This window comes from Mus caroli, unplaced genomic scaffold, assembly GCF_978045245.1.
Source record: "Mus caroli unplaced genomic scaffold, Mus_caroli_1 scaffold_14, whole genome shotgun sequence".
NCBI classification, from domain to species: Eukaryota; Metazoa; Chordata; class Mammalia; order Rodentia; family Muridae; genus Mus; species Mus caroli.
Window position 1 is genome coordinate 89815723 of NW_028227269.1, and position 18185 is coordinate 89833907.

The window sequence follows — 18185 nt, forward strand, 5'->3', positions numbered from 1 at the left end:
CTCATCACAGTTTTGATTCTCAGAAAAGGACCTAATAGCAGTCCCACTATAAAAGAGCTTAATAATCACTGACATAATTTTGGGAATTCTTATAGGATCATCATAAAGACTTAAGTCATCGATTTATCTATATAGCATCACTATAAGACAGTACATCTCCGTGGATCTGCTCCAAAGGGGTGTGCTACTACTTAGTGACTGTTATATATATTTAATAATAACAGGAAAAGCATATTAATAGCAGGAATCTTTCCTAAAATGAATCCCTTTCAGCCTTGCTTAATAAGGGTGCACCTGTCAAAGATTATATAATAATCCAAAGCAGGCCATTTCAGGATGATCACCAGCTAGTTATTAGCTTGTCTCATTATGGTTCCTGACAAAAAAATAGAATGCAATTAGTGGATTTAGAACTGACTTAAATTGTATAAATGATAAATTTATCTAAAATAATTTAAGCAAATTACTTGTCATCTTATGACCCAAAATGATATTGCCTGGGTAATGGACCTCATTAGTAAACATCTACTCTTTTTTTAAAGTTTTAATTTACTTTTATTAAAGACATACACTACCATGCCAGACAAACACTCTTTATCAGGCTGTATTCATTAAACACTGCAATGTCACTTTACTTAAATTTTTTTATTAATACTTCCTTTTCATAGCCCCCAGAAAAGATATTACAGATTATTCAGGAAAACATCTAAAACAAAACATCACCTCTGCAGAAATTGCCAGTGTGTAGACTTTATTACATAGGCACATTCTTTTTAAAGTTAACTGGTTTTACATAAAACAAGCCACAATAGTGCAAGAAGTTACACTGAGCAGGGATGAATGACAAATGACAGGAAATACAAGCCTCAGAATGGTCAGGGCATTCACTGGATCGTGGGCTCAGCCACTGACACACTAAAATTCACATGGACCTTACAGAAATGGAGGGTGAAGAAGGATGCTCCTCCATCCCAAATACCGATCCTGATGAACTTTCTCGATATGGCAGAGGGTTGTCCAGTTTCTGTTGGCAAGTGACCATAAGAGATAAACGAATGCTGGCTGAGGGGAGGGGGGGATTCATGACACACACACAACAGGCTGATGCTGGGAGCTAAGGGTTCACCTGTGTCCACAGAACTGGTGCTGTCGAGGCTCCCTGTAAGATATGGGCATGAGCAATGGTGGCACTTAAGGCTTTAGCCACAGTGTGGCTAGTGTCCACAGTGAGAACTGGGGTTTCATCTGAGGCAGAACATGGGAATGAACCAGGAGGGTATGCTGGAATTCCATCTGACCAGTTAGAACTAATCCATTCTGAGTAAGTATAACCAACCCCCTCCAACAAAACTAAAAGCATATTCAAACACAATACACAGAGAAGCTACTAAGAAAAAAAAATTAAGCACATTTTTATGTACAGTGCCTGGCCTTCTCTCTCACTTGGCTTTGCTAAAATTGCAGATGGCTCCAGGTTAGCTTCTGTTTCCCCCTCTCTCCTATGGTCTTTCATAGATCACAGACCATCCCAGCATCCTACATCCTAACATCTTTAACTTGGAGGTATTGAGGTATTCACACCCCAGTATCCACTTGGGAGACTGCCCTTTGACCTTCATATTCAACTGGTATTCTGAAGTCGAACAGCAGAACAGAGGATTGGGGGCTTTCCTGCATTTCCATCATCTGAGCAGCGGGGAGGGGAAGAGGGAGGGGGAGGGTGAGGGGGCTGAGCAGGAGAAAGCTGGTCTCCACTCTCCTACTTAAAACTTCTTGGTTCTTAAGCATAGGAATTGTAAGAATCATACTGACATGGAATATCAACAAAAAGTGGCAGGGAGGGATCTTTTGCGAAACAACCCATAAAACCATTGCTGGAAAAACAAACAACCCGAAGAAACAAACACCCAGTGCTCTCTCTTTTATCCCTGGAAACTAAGAAGATAGCAGGTTAGTCCGCAATAGTAGCTGGCTCCATGCTTGGGTCCTTTAAATAGTCGCAGAAAGCCCAACTTTTTCCTCCATAAAGCTGTCACAGCATGCCTTACCAACAGCTATCTCCAACAGCTTAGTGTGTGGCCTCTTGTCCCCGCAGGGAAGCTGGCTGCTAACAGTACCTTAAACAGCACTTGAGCAATCCTGGCAGAGCTGAAGACCTTTGCTGTCTATCGGTGCGATGCCCGATGCCCCTTCTTTCCTATAGCTTCGTACTTTAAGAGACAGCCTCCGATTCACGTTATACTAAATTTCAGTGTTCAGTGCTGGATAGTTTCCAATTCTTTTCATACTGAATTTTATTTTCTTTAGTCTGTTCTTTAGTAGCTTTTCATTACGTCCAGTTTTTATTTGCCTTTTTCCAGGTTCTGCAGAACATAGTACTATTGAAATTTTCTGCCTTTATGGCATGGGATTGTACGTTGATATATGCATGCTCTTCCCAAACTCCCTTTCAACTCTTAAAGTACAGGACTGAACTTTGATTAGCAAATTGGCTAAGGCACACTAGAAGAAATATAAAACTTCCATGCTCTTGCTTAGGCGACCGTGGGGATGTTACTGACACATGCATTTGTTCCCACACTTAAGATCTGCCCACCTGTATCTCCTTCACTCTTAATCTTTTAATACATGATTATGAATGAGAATGTCTAAAGCCAATCTCATTTTCAAAGAGCACACTTAATATATGGTGATTTGTACGGAATTGGCACACTGGTCATGTTTCGAAAACACCCATCAGAACCATAGAGGCAATAAATATACTGAGCAATGAATGTTATATAAAATGCTGTCATGGCAGTGGCAGTGAAGCATTAACACAAGATTCACTTATTAGGTGGTATATTTTAATTTAATTTTTTGTTAATTTCGATTGGAGTCTCTATCACATTCTAATCTTATCACAATCTCAACTTCAGACGTGCTAGGATTAATTTGAGCCAACCATTCTTAGAAGAGATAAATTTACCACCTTTTATCAGGGGAATTTATAAAAGTATAAATGGCAATGCTTCCTACTCATAGCAATTAATTCCCAAGACTTTTAAGGTGGAAAAAAAATGTCAGCTCATTCTCTTGTTTTTCTACCCTTTAACAGATGATAAAAAATATAAAGCAGCTGGGCGGTGGTGGCGCATGCCTTTAATCCCAGCACTGGGGAGGCAGAGGCAGGCAGATTTCTGAGTTCGAGGCCAGCCTGATCTACAAAGTGAGTTCCAGGACAGCCAGGGCTATACAGAGAAACTCTGTTTTGAAAAAAAACCATTAAAAAAAAAAGACAAAATATAAACCAGCTTTAAAATCATGATTTCACCTGTGAGCCCCAGCCTTCCTGTCTCTGACTCCCATCTCCTGTGAGGACATGGTTACAGTTGGGAGGACAAACACCTGACCCAGCAGGACTGGCTGAGCACTCCATCAGATGTGAGCGTCTTCCATGAGTCACTGTCACAGTGAAGCAGAGGCTCACAGGTTTGTTTGATTGGCAGCAATAAAACTGAATCAATAGCGTAACTGTGGACAGCACCTGTGTCCGCCCCTCCCCACCCCCCTCACCTCTGAGTGTAGAGCACAAGTGTTTCTTGATATGAATAGGTGACTCTGTAGGTCAGACTCAGCAACACATTGAGGGCCACCATCCTGACATTTGGGTGACACTGGAGGCAGGGATGAAAGCAGAGCAAAATCATTACTTAAGTCCTCCAGAAAATGATTGCGGCTTGCTAGCTGTAAAGCACAGGATAAGTAGTCCCGGAGTCAGAGTGTCAATAATTTCCATTTCCTTAATGAGTATGTTTGATTTAGAAGTATTTAAAGCGGCTGAGCCCTGCTGTGGCTCACACTCTATAGGCCTTTGAATCACAATGAATAAATAGGCTCTCGGTTGGTTGTCATGTGTCACATTTCTCAGGAACAGAGCTTCTAGGGACATGAACTCCTGATCTCACTATGTTTCTAAACAGAGATTAGTCTCATTTCAGATATGAAGTCCTTTCAATTAAGGATAAGCTCTCACAGTGAATGTGGGGAGGTCTTGGGCAGACCAGAAAGCAAACTGAAAAAGAAGTCCAGAGAGTAAGGAGGAAGGGGCTAGCTTTTCCTAAACGGTGACCATACTATGTCAACAAGGGGGGGGGGGCTTTAGGGATCTCTCTGCCCTCAAAATACCTGCCACTCCTTTCTGTTGTTGTTTGTTCCTGGGGCACTGGGGTTTGAACCACACTCACTGGACCTTGTGCACGCTAGGCAGGCTCTCTATCACTGAGCTACACGACCAGACCTCTTGTCTGGTACATTAGAATGCTTATTTATCTTTTCGTCTTGTTTCACTGTAAAGTCGAAACAGAAGTCCTAGACACAAAAAACAGCTTTTGATACTATGTGGCAACTAATACGTTTGGATTGGTTTCTACCACTTTTCATATTTCTATGATATTGATAACATAGATTTGGTTTTTTTTTTTTTTTTGTAAGCACAGAAAAATAAAAGTGGAGTGGAGGACCACTGTGGCAAGCAGACATTCTCTGCATATCAAAAGGGTAATTTGCCCAACTATGTTTTTAGGTAGGCTATCAGTAAGTCCTGAACTACACATCACCTCCCTACATGTGATCCGTAATGACCCTAAGCACAGTAGAGGCCGACCAAATTTGATGGAACCAAGAGGGTAGTCTATACTTAAACATTAGTGATAAATTGCTTGCCAAATATAAATAGGACAGAGGGGACTTTTTGTTTCATTTTTTGATTAAGGCGAAACAAATTTAAAAAAATCCAAATAGTTCAGGTGAAGTACCAAGGCAGAAGAATTAGCCAAGGGGATGGGAGGAACAAGGCAAAACAGGTGCTGTGCATGTCAGCAGCCCAGGCAGGGCTCCTGACACAGGGGTAAGCCAGAGATGACCTTCACCCTTTCAACCAACTCCTCAGCCCATTGGTCAGCTGAGACTCTCAAGGCCTTTAACTCAACAGTGGAAAAACACAGACTTCTTCTCGAGAACTCCACTGCCCTCCAACAGCACAAAACACATAGCGGAAAGGCTGCCTGGGGCTTAGACAGCCTCACTCCTATCAAGATTGTTTGAAAAAGAGCTTTCCTGCCATCTTGCCCAATCCAATGTGACAGTCCCTGGGATAGCTGGCTGTGTTAACCTTTGGGCACTTGCTGCAGCAGGATATCTTACTTTACCCTTTCTTCTTTACAACACTTCTTTCCTAGAAGATTCCTATAACTGTCATCTGTAAAGTCCTCTTCTGTCCCTATTTCTTTTTGCCTTTGAAGTTATGCAAAACGAAGCTAACCCCTCTTCCTTTTTATAGCTCTGCGGAAACCTTGAGTTGGTAATTGACCATTACCTCATTCCCCAACTTCCCTGCACTCCCTTCCTGGCCATGCCCTCTGCTCTGCAGGAAAGCTGCACCCCCAACCCCCACTCCTTATATAACTATACTTGAGTGTAAGCCTCCACTCAGGTGTGTGCTGGCCAATGCATCATGCACAGCTGTTAAAGACCTACCACCACAGATGGAAGGCATTAGCTTTGTGAATAGCCGTGGATCTGTTCCTGGTTCAAAACTCAACTCCTCAAGAAAACATTTCTATATGGACTGCTATAATATCAAATCTCCCTAGTTCTCATCAACACACACACACACACACACACACACACACACACACACTTCTGTGCTCAAAGGGTGACACTTTAAACACTTCAAAATACAGGTCTTCCCATTTAGGCCCATGCAGCTTGTCCTTTCCATTTCAATCTAATGCTTACGGAGTTAAACATATGGTTCAAAGCACGACAATGGTTTCTAATGCCTAAGTCACTACAGAGCTCACTGAATATGAGCTGAAAAAAAGCCCGAGTCGCTTAGTCCCAAACTACAGATCTTTTCTATTTATTTCCACATATTCCCCAAGTCTGATAAAATATGCATTCTGTCCTCTCACTGTTTTCTTCTTGAGAGAATTTACCAGAGTACAAATAAGCAGGGGCAGGGTGGGAACAAGTGAGGGAAAAGGAGGCTGGCCTGTGTCCTGGAATCAGGATTTCACAGTCTTAACACTGGAGACTGGCTTTCCCCAGTCCTACTCTGGAGCCTTCTGCCTTTTTGTTTTGGTTTATTTCTCTCTGCACCCAGGGCTGTCCTGGAACTCACTCTATAGGTCAGGCTGACTTTGAACTCAGGCAGACTTGCCTCTGCCTTCCAAATGCTGGGATTAAAGGTGTGTGCCGCCACCACCTGGTGCCTTTTGAACTTTCACAATATTTTAACTACCAACCTTGGAATTTGGGGTAAAGATCATTCAAATGCAGCTTTTACAATGATCTTTTAAGCTTAAATGTCCTCTAAATTTTGAGGGAAGAGATGTGTAACAGTCATTGTATCTGAGGTATAAAAGGAAATTCCAAGGGTCTCTTCTACACACATGAAATTACAGCCATGACTCTATTTCAGGAATTAAAAGTGACCAGTGAAAATCTGGCATATTTTATGATTGAAGCTGTCCTCTGAACTGAATATAAGCTAACATTTAATGCTCCTTTTCCTTCAAGGGAAGGAAAATAAGTTTGTTCCCCCCCCCCCCCCCAACAGACTGTGAATCCAATCTAGTCCATTTGTAGAATTAAGCTCCAACACCTAAATTTGAAATTATCAGATAGGGAGGGCCTTTGCCACGGTATACCATGATTTAGGATAGCAAATGGAAGAGGAGGAATTTGGAAAAGCGTTTTGATCTTGAACAAATCCAGAACCAGAAGGGAAACATTTGGAAACCTTCCCTCTGCTGCAGACCCTCCTCTGCTGCAGACCCAACGCCACCATTAAAAAAGGAATAGAGGTATCTCGAAAAGCAGGCCCAGAGAAATGGCTTTGGGAGTCTTTGAATCTTTTACAGAGGGAGCAACAGAGATGGATTCTTAATCAACTGTCAAGGCTACTTTTTTCCAGAAACATACAAGGGACCTGTGAGTAGTGGGGACAAACTGTGCTAACACTGATGTTGGAGGTTCTTTTCAGGTCTCTGATCGTCACTGCCAACCACATACCAATGCCACGATATAAGCAGAAAAGAGACAAAGAGGCTCAATCCATAGTAAACTCCAGAAGCCAGGGGCGTCACATGCTTCAGGCATGCTCAGTGCCGGGGAGCCTATTGGAAGCAGCCCCCTGAGGATTCCCTGGGACCCACAGGTAAGGGCACACAGGAAACCCAGGGAGACTGCCCCCACCACGGAGCAGCCACAGCAGGTGTTGACTTAAACTTGAGTTATTCGGGAAGACACTCTGAGTTCCTTGAGGGGGGTCCCTGTCACTGTACCCCACATTCTTTTGGGTTTTCCAAGTCCTCTCCCTCAAAGTCTGGCTTCAAACTCTTTTTCTGTTCAATTTCCACCTGCAAAAATAAAAGATGGAGAAAACATCAGGACTAAGAGGAAAGGGAAAGGAGAAGCATGAGACAAATGACCCGAATGAACCCCCGGAGGTCCCGTGAAATTGCCTGGAGTCTCGTGGGTGTTCTGGCACCTGCCACAGTGGAACCCCAGTCCCAAGGACCAAGGACTCTAGGATCCCTGTGTTCCATCTGGAAAATTCTTATTCATTCTTCGTCTCTCAGAGTTGCTCAAATACTACCTGTGCTGCCCATTCAGGAGGGAGAACGAGTGTCCTCTGAATCTATCTGTCGTCCCTGCCTCCACTATTCCGTAGGTTCGAGGGATAAGAACAGATCTCATTGATTTTATTCAATGGTGTGGGAATCCAGTAGGCAATGGTGTATAGAGTGACTAAATGCCTCTGTCACTGACCACTTAAGACCCTTCATTACTTCATTTTTAAAAAGTCTCTAAGCTAATAAGAATTGAAACATTTATTGTTCTGTTCGATCTCCTGCAAAATCCTGTCAAGAAGTTGCTCTCTGGGCTGGAGAGATGACTCTGAAGTTAAAAGCACTGACTGCTCTTCCTGGGGTCCTGAGTTCAATTCCCAGCAACCAAATGGTGACTCACAACCATCTGTAATGGGATCCGATGCCTTCTTCTGGTGTATCTGACAGCTACAGTGCACTCATAGAAATAAAATAAAAAAATCTTTTAAAAAAAGAAAAAGAAAAAGAAAAGAAACATGAAAGTAACATGCCTTGGGCTCGAGAGCTGGCTCAGTGGTTAAGAACACTCACTGGCTGCTCTTCTGGAGGGGGCCTGGGTTCAATTCCCAGCACCTAATGGTGGCTCACCACTGTCTGTGACTCCAGTCCCAAGGTCTCCTCAGGCACAGACATACAAGCAGACAAAATACCCACACACATTAAATAAGTAAGTAAGTAAATAAATAAACTGCTTTTAAAGAGTCACACGCCCTGACTAAAGCCTCTGGTAAGTTAGGAAGGGACATCTTTGCACTTAGCAATCCCATGACTTGGGCTGCTTCTCAGCACGGAATGTTTTCTCCATTGGAGGTGACAAATAAAGACAGCTTATAGTCCATGGTTGCGGGAACTGCTAGTTTTTTCATGGCCACAAGATGGGGCATTCGTTCTTCTTGGTAGTTAAAACAGTTTTAGATGCTACAACTAAGAAAGCATTTAGAGGAATCATAAATTATATAAATCTGTGGTTATCATTATATGTAGGAAATGATCCAATGACTCTGTGAAATCTTTCGCCGAGGCTTTTCTCTTCCCTCTGTGGAACCTGAGCCACCAAACTTCTACCTCTGCAGGGCATTATCATTTTGATATGTTGCAAGCCCCTGTTTCACGGTGACCTACCTATAATCTGAGTGCTCACAGGCTGGAAAACAGAACTCAAAGCTGGACTGAGCTACAGGGGGAGACCCTGTCTTCAAAGCCCCCTAGTACTCCCCCCCTATGTCCCCCCCCAAGAAAACCGGCTCTCCAGTTTTGACTGCAACACCCCCGCCCCCACTCCCCCGCCCCCACTCTCGATCCCATTATCACTGTGAAAGGGTTTGGTTTTTAAGTTTGCACTCCTACAGTCCAGTGCCTCTGCTGGGTTCTGATACACAACTCTTGTAGACGAAATATTTGCTTCAGCTTCTCATGTTCCCAGCACTCCCTGCCCCCCATTTCCAAGCTCAATCCCTCCAGAACAGGAACCTCACCACAGATGGGGAACAAGTCCCGCCTAGTCCCACTGCTCTTTGTGCTGTTCTTCACGTCAGATATTACATTGTCATCAGCCTCGCAATTTTTTTGCCTAGTTTCTCTCTTACCCGCGAGGGGTTATTTCATTAAAGTCAGAGCAGATTCACCCACAGCTATGAATGTAAAGTGCCTTGATATAAGAAGCATTTGCTGGAAGGAGTGGGGGGAGGGGTGGGGCAGACAAATGGGCTCGGACACCTCAGCGGGAAGCCCTCTCCAGGCTACCTTGTAGCTGTAGTGTGCAGAATAATTGACCCACTTCCTGACGTCAGGCTTGTCCTCCACAGAGACGGATCTCACGGCTGCTTTGGAGGCAGAAGTCGTGGGCATGCTGAACTCAACGTTTATGTAGTTGGCGAATCTGGAAGGCACTTCCCGGTCAGAGCCAAGCTCAAGGTGGCAAAAGAAACAGTGTGGGTGGCCAGAAGCTGCAACAGAAAGAAAGCATCCAGACATTAAGTCCTTTGAGGAAGAAATGAAAAGGGAAACGAGGCTAATGCGCCACACTGCTAACGCTGCAGGCTCCGCGCCTAGTGCTTGCTGAGGGTCCAATCAGGCGCTTCCCCAGACATCAGGCTCTGTGAGCCTCAGACCCTTTCATCCTGTGCCTCTTGATTACTGCAGCCTGGAACACCAGCATAAAAGCCACAGTCCATGGAGGCTGGAGAGAGAGGGCTCAGTGGTTAAAAGCAATGGCTGCTCTTCCGGGAGACCCTAGTTTCAGTTCTCAGCGCCCACGTGGCAGCTCACAACTCTCTGTAACTCCAGTTCCAGGAGGGCCGACCCCTTCACACAGACATACATGCAGGCAAAACTCCAATGCACATAAAATAGACGATAAATAAATGAAAAGAAGTACCAAGGTGATTAAACATCATTTGTAAAAATGAGAGCAACCAAAAAAAAAAAAAAAGGAAAAAAAACTCCACAGTCTGAGAAACAGGCTTTTATGACTGTTTAGATCCAAGGGCTGTGTGAACACAGCACAAACACTAAGAAAGAGGCATGAGACTGGAAGAATGAGCAGATGAGATTAGCACTTGGCACCCAATAAACCATCAGCGACAGCCGCCTGGAGCAAACCGCTTTCCTTTATAAGATGAATTCTCCTAATAGCATTTTATATTTTCAGAGGTGCCTCGGGCATGTTTCTGTGGGTGGGTGATGTATGAAAGTGACAGACTTATGGACAGCACACAGGAAACTGGGGGGACACAGTGCACTGGACCAATGATCTGATCTGTCGAACCACTGTCTTAAGGTGGCTGAGGAGGGTTCAGGGGGTAAAGCAAGCTGCCTCGGGTCACAGCGAAGAAAAGTGTCAGAGCTGTGACTGTGGCCTGCTACCCCTTTGTCTGAGTCATAATTTCATGGCCCCTGAGACATGGAGACCAGGTTGCAGGATGACAGTGTGGAGACGAGAGGCGGCATAAGACTACAGATAAACTGTGATGTGGCTTTGACTGATGGTGTAGCTCTCCTCTGCCTCTCCGAGTCAACAATTTCAATTTCCTTTATTGCTCTGGGCAGGGTTTTTCAATCTCGGAGAGTCAGGAGGCGCACACCCTCTCTCCAAGGAAATCACTCCAGAGTGAGGTATTTGTTTTTCGCAGATGTCGCATAATTTAATGGTTATTTCTAAAGAGTAAGGCTAGGATATTTAACAGAAAAAATTTGCACTGGCTTTTAGGAAAGGAACAGAAACTAACACACACACACACACACACACACACATATAAATTAATCAAAACTTGATGGTATCTGAAAACACATCTGTTCAATCTATTGTTTTGGGTGCCACGGACTAATTACGGAGCTGTCATTTGTCATCTCTATTAAAACTGTACTTCACACTTAAAAGCATTACCCAATTTCACTCTGAATGCTAGGCACTAATAACCCTATCTCGTAAATGAGAAAAATGAGATCTCTCCGACAAGGCTAGGCCAACTGCATGAGGGCACACCACCATTAAGCAGCAGCGCCAAGAATACAACTCAGAGCTCACCGACTCCAAACCAGGTCCTGCATATTTGGTACGCTGCTACGGAAGCTGCTCACTACGGCGTGGAAGGCCTCTTAACTCAGATAGGGACCTGAACATTTGTTTCTTTCTAATTAGCATTCATGGACATTTCTGGAATATTGAGAAATGGTTTCTCTTTTTAAAAGGTGACTTCTCTGATTGTCTCAGAGCGTACTCATAGGGACTCTGGAAGTCAAATCTTCTCCTGGATTCCTAGCTTCGGCTATTGAATGTGTTAAGTGTGGTGGACAGTTAGGGCAAAACCATTTTAAAACTCGAATAGTTCAATTCATGGTTATAAAAATAAGCATATCTATATGCTAACAGGTCTTTCTTGATGAAATTCAGCATTAAAATTCAGACTGACGTGACTAGGCAGTAGTGTCGCACTCTGTTAATCCCAGCGAGAAATTAACGGCTGGCATGTTTTTATGCCAGCACTTGAGAGGCAGAGACAGGGGGATTTGAGTTGGAGGCCAGTCTGCTCTACAGAGTACCAGGGCTGCACAGAGAAGCCCTGCCTCGACCCCTGCATAATGATTGTAGTAAAGTAATAGTGGGTGTGACTCCCAATCAGCCGGTCACTTGGCCTCAGTCTGCTGAGCACTCTCTGTTGGGAAGCACTACTGAAGTATTTGCTGAATATCTGTTTGCTGTCTCCCTACCCTCTGTTCATAGTCCGTTTCTTTTGGTTAGCAATCCTTTCTTCTCTCTCCTTTAGGACAATAATCCTCTCCGGCACTGTCTGCCATCTTGATTGCTCAGGTCACTTGTCAACTTGAGCCAAGTGGCCCAAGGACCAAAAATGATGACAAAAAAATTGTCTCCATGGCTGTACCGAGGAGATGACTGGTAGTTTCTGTGACTAGCGCTGTTTCGGAGCTATCTTTTCTGATGTCTGACGTTTAACCTTTCCTTAGTTCAATGACCTACTCATCCTGAAGACCTCTACTCCAACCGCATTTAAGGTCAGCCTTTGTTGCAATATAACTAAAATTCTCCACATGGTACTTTTGAGTATTTTAAAAGTCACTTTGACATTATTTGCACACATTGGGAAACTATAAATCTTTGTTTCCAGGGTGCAGATTATTTGAGGTGTGTATTTATTTGGCTTCATCTATAAAGAGGACCTGTGGTATTGGAAATGTAGATGAAGAAAATACCTAATGAATAAATAAATAAATAAATAAACAAATAAGAAGAGACCCTTGGCCGGGCAGTGGTGGTGCACGCCTTTAATCCCAGCACTTGGGAAGCAGAGGCAGGCAGATTTGAGTTCGAGGCCAGCTTGGTCTACAGAGTGAGTTCCAGGACAGCCAGGGATACACAGAGAAACCCTGTTTTGAAAAAACCAAAACCCCAAAAAAACCAAAAGCTCTTGGGAGGCTGGAAAGATGGCTCAGTGGTTGAGAGCATTGACTGTTTTTCCAAAGGTCCTGAGTTCAATTCTCAGAAACCACATGGTAGTTCATGTGTAAAGGGATCTAATGCCCTCTTCTGGTCTGTCTGGAAACAGCTACAGTATACTCATATAAATAAAATAAATCTTTAAAAAAAAAAAAAGAGAGGCCCTTGTAGGTGCTTTTGTGACTTCAGGTGAGTAATGTCATCCGTCAGATCTCAGCCTCTCATCTAAGGTCCCAGTTTGAGAGCCCGGTCCTCTCACGGTTCTCTCTTCCCCAGGGCTTTTGTGCCACAGGAGAATTCAGGGCTTCTCATTTCCAATATCAAGTGAGATGGGCCCCAGTGGCTGAGCCAGCAAGTACCTAAGCACCAGGAGAGCCCAGTGCTGAGCATGGGAGAAAGGAGGAAGCGAGTACAGGGCAGAATACTGTTTGAAAAACCAGGGTGGCTCCCCTAGCCTTCAGCACAGAGGTCTGACTGTCTCTTCAGCTTGTACTGCCACACCCAGTGTCTGACACAGAAGGCCGGGGTGCGGAGTGGGTGGTGGGTGGGTAGAGGTTGCCTACTCCCTGGGCAGCCTCAGGAGTTGATTAGACTCTTGCTATCTCATCAAATTCCATTTAAGATATGATAATACAACCAATCCACACTGGTAGCACAATACCCTGAACACACAGCAATAGTTTAGCAGAGGTAGTGTGAGAAGGCATGGGCAGTTTCAAGCCAGTATTTTTTTTTTTCCCTCTTCCTTCTCCTCTGACTAGCTAATCCACTTTCCTTAACAGATGGGCATGGCTTATTGCAGACAAGAGGAGTGGTTTAAGGGCTTGTTGCGGGCCACTGAGGTCACTTTGACATACTCCAAAAATAAAGCTGTTACTGCTGCCTTGTTTTGTCAGTCAAGAAGTCTTGCTAGTAACTTCCCCAGACACAGTAGCCCAGCCTCTGGCTGGGAGCAGGACAGCTAGGCTGGGAAGTTTGTTTGTTTAAATCAAACACTCCTTGCTTTATTTTCTGTCTGCTGGAACACCAGCCCTTTGGACCTTGATACCCTGGCTATTTAATCTCTTTTCCATCATGAGTCCCAAAACCAAACTCTGGGTCTGAGATATTATGACCGACAGTAGCTGGTTGCGGAAAGCTCAGTTCCCATGTATCCTGAGTGTATGACTGGGGGGTCGTTGGGAAGGTCCCTCTTCAGAACCCACATGTTCTGGGATCTGGGAAGGAATTGCCTCTAGTGCCTCCGCTAATACTTTAATGAGTTCCAGAAGAACAAAACCTCAACAGAACCTGTTGATGGTTGAACAAGTAAAACGCTTTCCCAAGAACCTGAGGGTGATGTCAGGTGAAAGAGCCAGGTGTGGTGTTGCCTGCAGATAATCCCAGAGCTGGGGCTGGGCTGGAGACACGGCTCAGAGGCTGAGTGCCCTGGCTGCTCTCGAGGAGAACCTGGGTTTTATTCCTACCGCTTGCACGGTGAGTCACACACCTCAGTAATTTCAGTTCTTTGGGATCTGACACCTTCTTCTGGCTGCTGCAGGCAATGCATGCGCACGGTGCACAGACATGCATGCAGCCCCAAAGCCCACACATAAAATAGTAAAATAACTAAAACAACAAAACACACAAACCATCAGGAGGGGGAACAAAGACAGGTGGATCACTTGGCTTACTGGGCGGCCAATTGAGCCAAACTGGTAAACTGAGTCCAGGCCAGTGAGAGACTCTTTTTCCCAAACAGGGTGGCTAGCACCCTAGGAATGGCATCTGATGACAGTCTCCAGCCTCCTCACATATGCACACGTGCATTTGCACACACACACCACACAAGAACACAAACACAAGCCCGCAGTTCAGAGGCTGCCCTGGACAGCTATTTAGCTGCCCCGCTGAGTAGTATAATCAATATATTTTATGGGAGATGAGAATGGTAAGGCTGGAAACAGAAGACATATACTAGGTCATGGTTATAACTATACACGGACCTTTCTAGTCTCCTTTTCTCCCCTCCCTATTACCACCACCATACATCCTCACTAAATGCTACACACAGGCCTATTAGTCTATAGAAGGTTGACCCCACCACTTAAGCAGTCTCAGTGGTTGTATCTAGAGATGAGAATCCCTACCTACCTGAGTTCTTGTCTGGCAGCCGGTTTATCCTCCACACAATGGAGTTGAAGGCGTGCTCATACTTGGCCGTTCCCAGAGTTACTCTCATGACGGGCTCAGAGCCAGAGGCACCGGCAGAACCAAAACTTGCCCCCCGGTTCACTTTGGCTTTCAAAGACTTTTCCCCTAGAACGCTTTCCCTGCGGAAGTTTTTCACCCACTCGCTGGGCACTGGGTAGCGGACCATTACGTTCTCACAGGGAACCTGAGTGAGAGGGTCGCGGTTAGAAGAGAAGCCGGGGGACATCCTCAGCCAGCTCTGCACCTCTACTTCCGCCCCGTTAATGCTCGCTGCGGTCCTGAGAGTGAAGGGCAAGGTCTTCTCGGCAAATATGGTCCTAAACCTCATGAGCTCAAACCGGCATGCGTCCAAAGGGTTGAACAGAATAACCCGGGAACTGTTAAACACGTCCTCGTCCACGCACCCGTGGAAACGGCACTCGTGGAGCTTGATCCATTTGGTGGTGGTGGTGGGCATGATGTCCTGCCGGGAGACTATTTCGTTCCCTTTGATGAGGATGTCATTGAGGCCCAAGCGGCACTCGGCGAGCCCAGAGAGGAAACTCAGTATGTGGATCCGTGTCAAGACATGGTGCTGTAAGATCTGGTTGTCTCCTTTGCCCACTGTGCCAGAGAACTCGTCTCTGACGTCCACCGTGATCTCCTCTTCGAGGTAGTTTAAGCCGACTGTGCTCAGGTCCATGGACAACACTGGTAAATCCATGAGACGGTCCTGAACCGCATGGATGAAGCTCAGGAAGTCGTCGTAGTTGGTGGTGCCCAGTTTAATGACCTGTTCCCGTTCCGCTGCGTGGGCCACAGCAGGTTTGGGCTGGTATTTCTTCTTCTCCTTGTAAGTGACCCGGTCTATCCTCAAGCTGTGGATCCTCCCGTTCTCATCATAGTTTTGGAGCCGGGGTTCCGATACCTCGTGGCAGATCTCCAGCTTGAATTCCCGGAATGGCTTTTCTAAGCCTTGCTCGTAATACAGCTGCAGGTAACCGCTGTCTGTCAGTTTGATGTAGATTGGTCCCCAGTGCCTAGAGGACATGATGTTTTTCTTCTCGGGGATTCGCAGCATCATTGGCCACCCGTCCCTAGGCTGAGAGAGCGCTGAGGCAGGGGAGGGGGCGTCCAGTTCAACCGAGGCCGTGGGGTCATCATCGGGCAGGGCTGTATTGCCGACGGGATCAGGATCATCAATTTGGAGTTGCTTGAGCTTTTCGATGGCGTCGGGGTGGGGCTGGCTTTTGCCTGAACCATCAAAGCTGATGGCATCCTGGTAGACAACAATCAGAGAATCTCTTTGGCTTTTGCCGGTGGTACTGGAAATGGAACTGTTTTGGGAGCGCCGTTCCTGCTCTTCAAAGAAAGCACTGAACGGGTTGATAGGCGAGGGCTGTACGTCCTGCAGAGTCTCATTCAGGAAAGGATTGGTGGCCCTCCAGGGTGGGGCCTCGATTACAGAAGGTGGCCGGTTTAAGGAGGAAATGTCCAGCTTTTGAACTTGGGGTAAGTTCAGCAGTGTGCTCTTGGGACGGTCCCTCTTAAATGACCCAGTTGAGTTGAAAGGTACATCTGGTGTGGCAGTTGCGACAGATGGGGTGTTTGGCTTCTTTGGAGAGGGGGCTGGCGGAGAAGGGCAGCCGACTTCATTGTCTTCAAAAGTGACCCAGCTGGGGAAACGAGCTGTGGTCACCGGTGGAGCGGCAGGATGCCCATTCATGGCTGGACTGCCTGCCCACCAACTGACGGCTTCCATTTCTACTTCTTCATCTTCCTGGAGGGAGGACGAGTTGTCTGAAAGGAAAAGGAAAAGACATGAGGAGCCGCCCTGGAGGACCTCAGAGTTAACGGGAAATTGAAACTGGGGAGGCAAAGGTTTCTAGAATTTTATCTAGAACCCAGTGAACTCCCAAGCAGGGTATTACACGTGTCAAGTGCATAAAGTTCCTCTTTTGCCCACGAGTCTCATGATTGTGGCATGCTGGAGGGGAGACCACGTTAAAGGCAGTGAGAACACATGGCCTTGTCAAAACAGATGCACTAATATGTGAAACAGACGTTTCTCCATGAGGCTCTAAGGTGTGTGTCCTTAATTTAGAAACATTGAAATGACTCTCCTATGTGAAATGATACAAACTACAAATGGAATCTTTTTTGTTGTGGTTGTTGTTTGGTTTTTTTGTTTTTTGAGACAGGGTTTCTCTGTGTAGTCCTGGCTGTCCTGGAACTCACTCTGTAGACCAGGCTGGCCTCAAACTCAGAAATCCGCCTGCCTCTGCCTCCCAAGTGCTGGGATTAAAGCCGAGTGTCACCACTGCCCGGCACAAATGGACTCTTTAATTCTTTATGCCGGGCAGTGGCATAGCACTTTCTGAGTTTGAGTGGATTTCTGAGTTTGAGGGCAGCCTGGTCTACAGAGTGAGTTTCAGGACAGCCAAGGTTACACAGAGAAACCTTGTCTCGAAAAAACCAAACCAAACCAAACCAAACCAAAAACAAACAAACACCCCCAAAGAATAACTATATTACTTAAAAAATCCCTATATTCTCAGTCATAATATGATAAGTACTTATCCTTAAAATAATTGTGGCCTGGGTGTGATCAATAAGTATGGATGGCAAAATGTGAGTGCCTTTAGTGTGCATGTAATAAATTTATATACATGAACACTTTGGTGACTGTCAGGATGTGGTACAAAAATGGGAGTCGTGGAAGGGAAATTCTGAGTGCTTGGTGAGAAAACTCCAAGAAAACAAGATAAGAGTCTTATGACTTCAGTTTTTCCAAAATACAGAATTGTTCTTGGAGTGTGTATTTGTGTTCCTCCCAGGTGCAGTGGATAGGAGGAAGTGTACTTCAGCTGTTGTTAGTCTTCTGCATCTATGGAAAAACATATTTCTGCCGCATGCATCTTGTTCTTATGGTTATACACAGCTTAAACTCCTGGGAACTTTATTCATGTGACCTTTCTTAACCTTCAGAGTATAAACTTGTAGTGGCTATTCGTGGTTGTCAACTTGACTATATTTGGAATGAACTACAATCCAGAATTGGAAGGCTCACCAGTGACCCTTATCTGGAGGCTTGGAGATCCTTATCTGGATCTTGGTATGGAGATCTTGAGACATAGTGGCTATGGATTCCAGAAGATTAAATCTCCGAGTTTAAGGAGATTTAATCTGGGCTACACCTTCCATCTGGGATTAAAGGTGTGGTGGAACACACCTTTAATCTGGGCTACACCTTCTGCTGGAGACAATATAAGGACACTGGAAGAAGGGAGTCTAGCTCTTGCTCCTTCGCCTGCTTGCCGTGTGAGACTGAGTAACTGCTAGATCCTTGAACTTCCATTCACAGCTGCGACTGAACCATTGTTGGGAATTGGGCTGCCGACTGT

At 45.3% G+C, this 18185-nt stretch overlaps 1 protein-coding gene across 3 annotated transcripts in view; it reads right to left on the bottom strand.

Annotated features, from left to right (window-relative positions):
* Positions 1 to 372: 372 nt before the first annotated feature.
* Ston2 (stonin 2) overlaps positions 373 to 18185 on the bottom strand; it is a 157280-nt gene continuing 139467 nt past the window's right edge. For all 3 annotated transcript variants that reach the window (XM_021179014.3, XM_021179015.3, XM_085830604.1), the window contains 3 exons: positions 14743 to 16581; positions 9399 to 9601; positions 373 to 7403 (listed from right to left, as the gene is read on the bottom strand). In XM_021179014.3, coding sequence (XP_021034673.1) covers positions 7320 to 7403; positions 9399 to 9601; positions 14743 to 16581 — 2126 coding nt within the window. In that variant the 3' untranslated portion in view covers positions 373 to 7319. The remainder of the gene's footprint in view (positions 7404 to 9398; positions 9602 to 14742; positions 16582 to 18185) is intronic.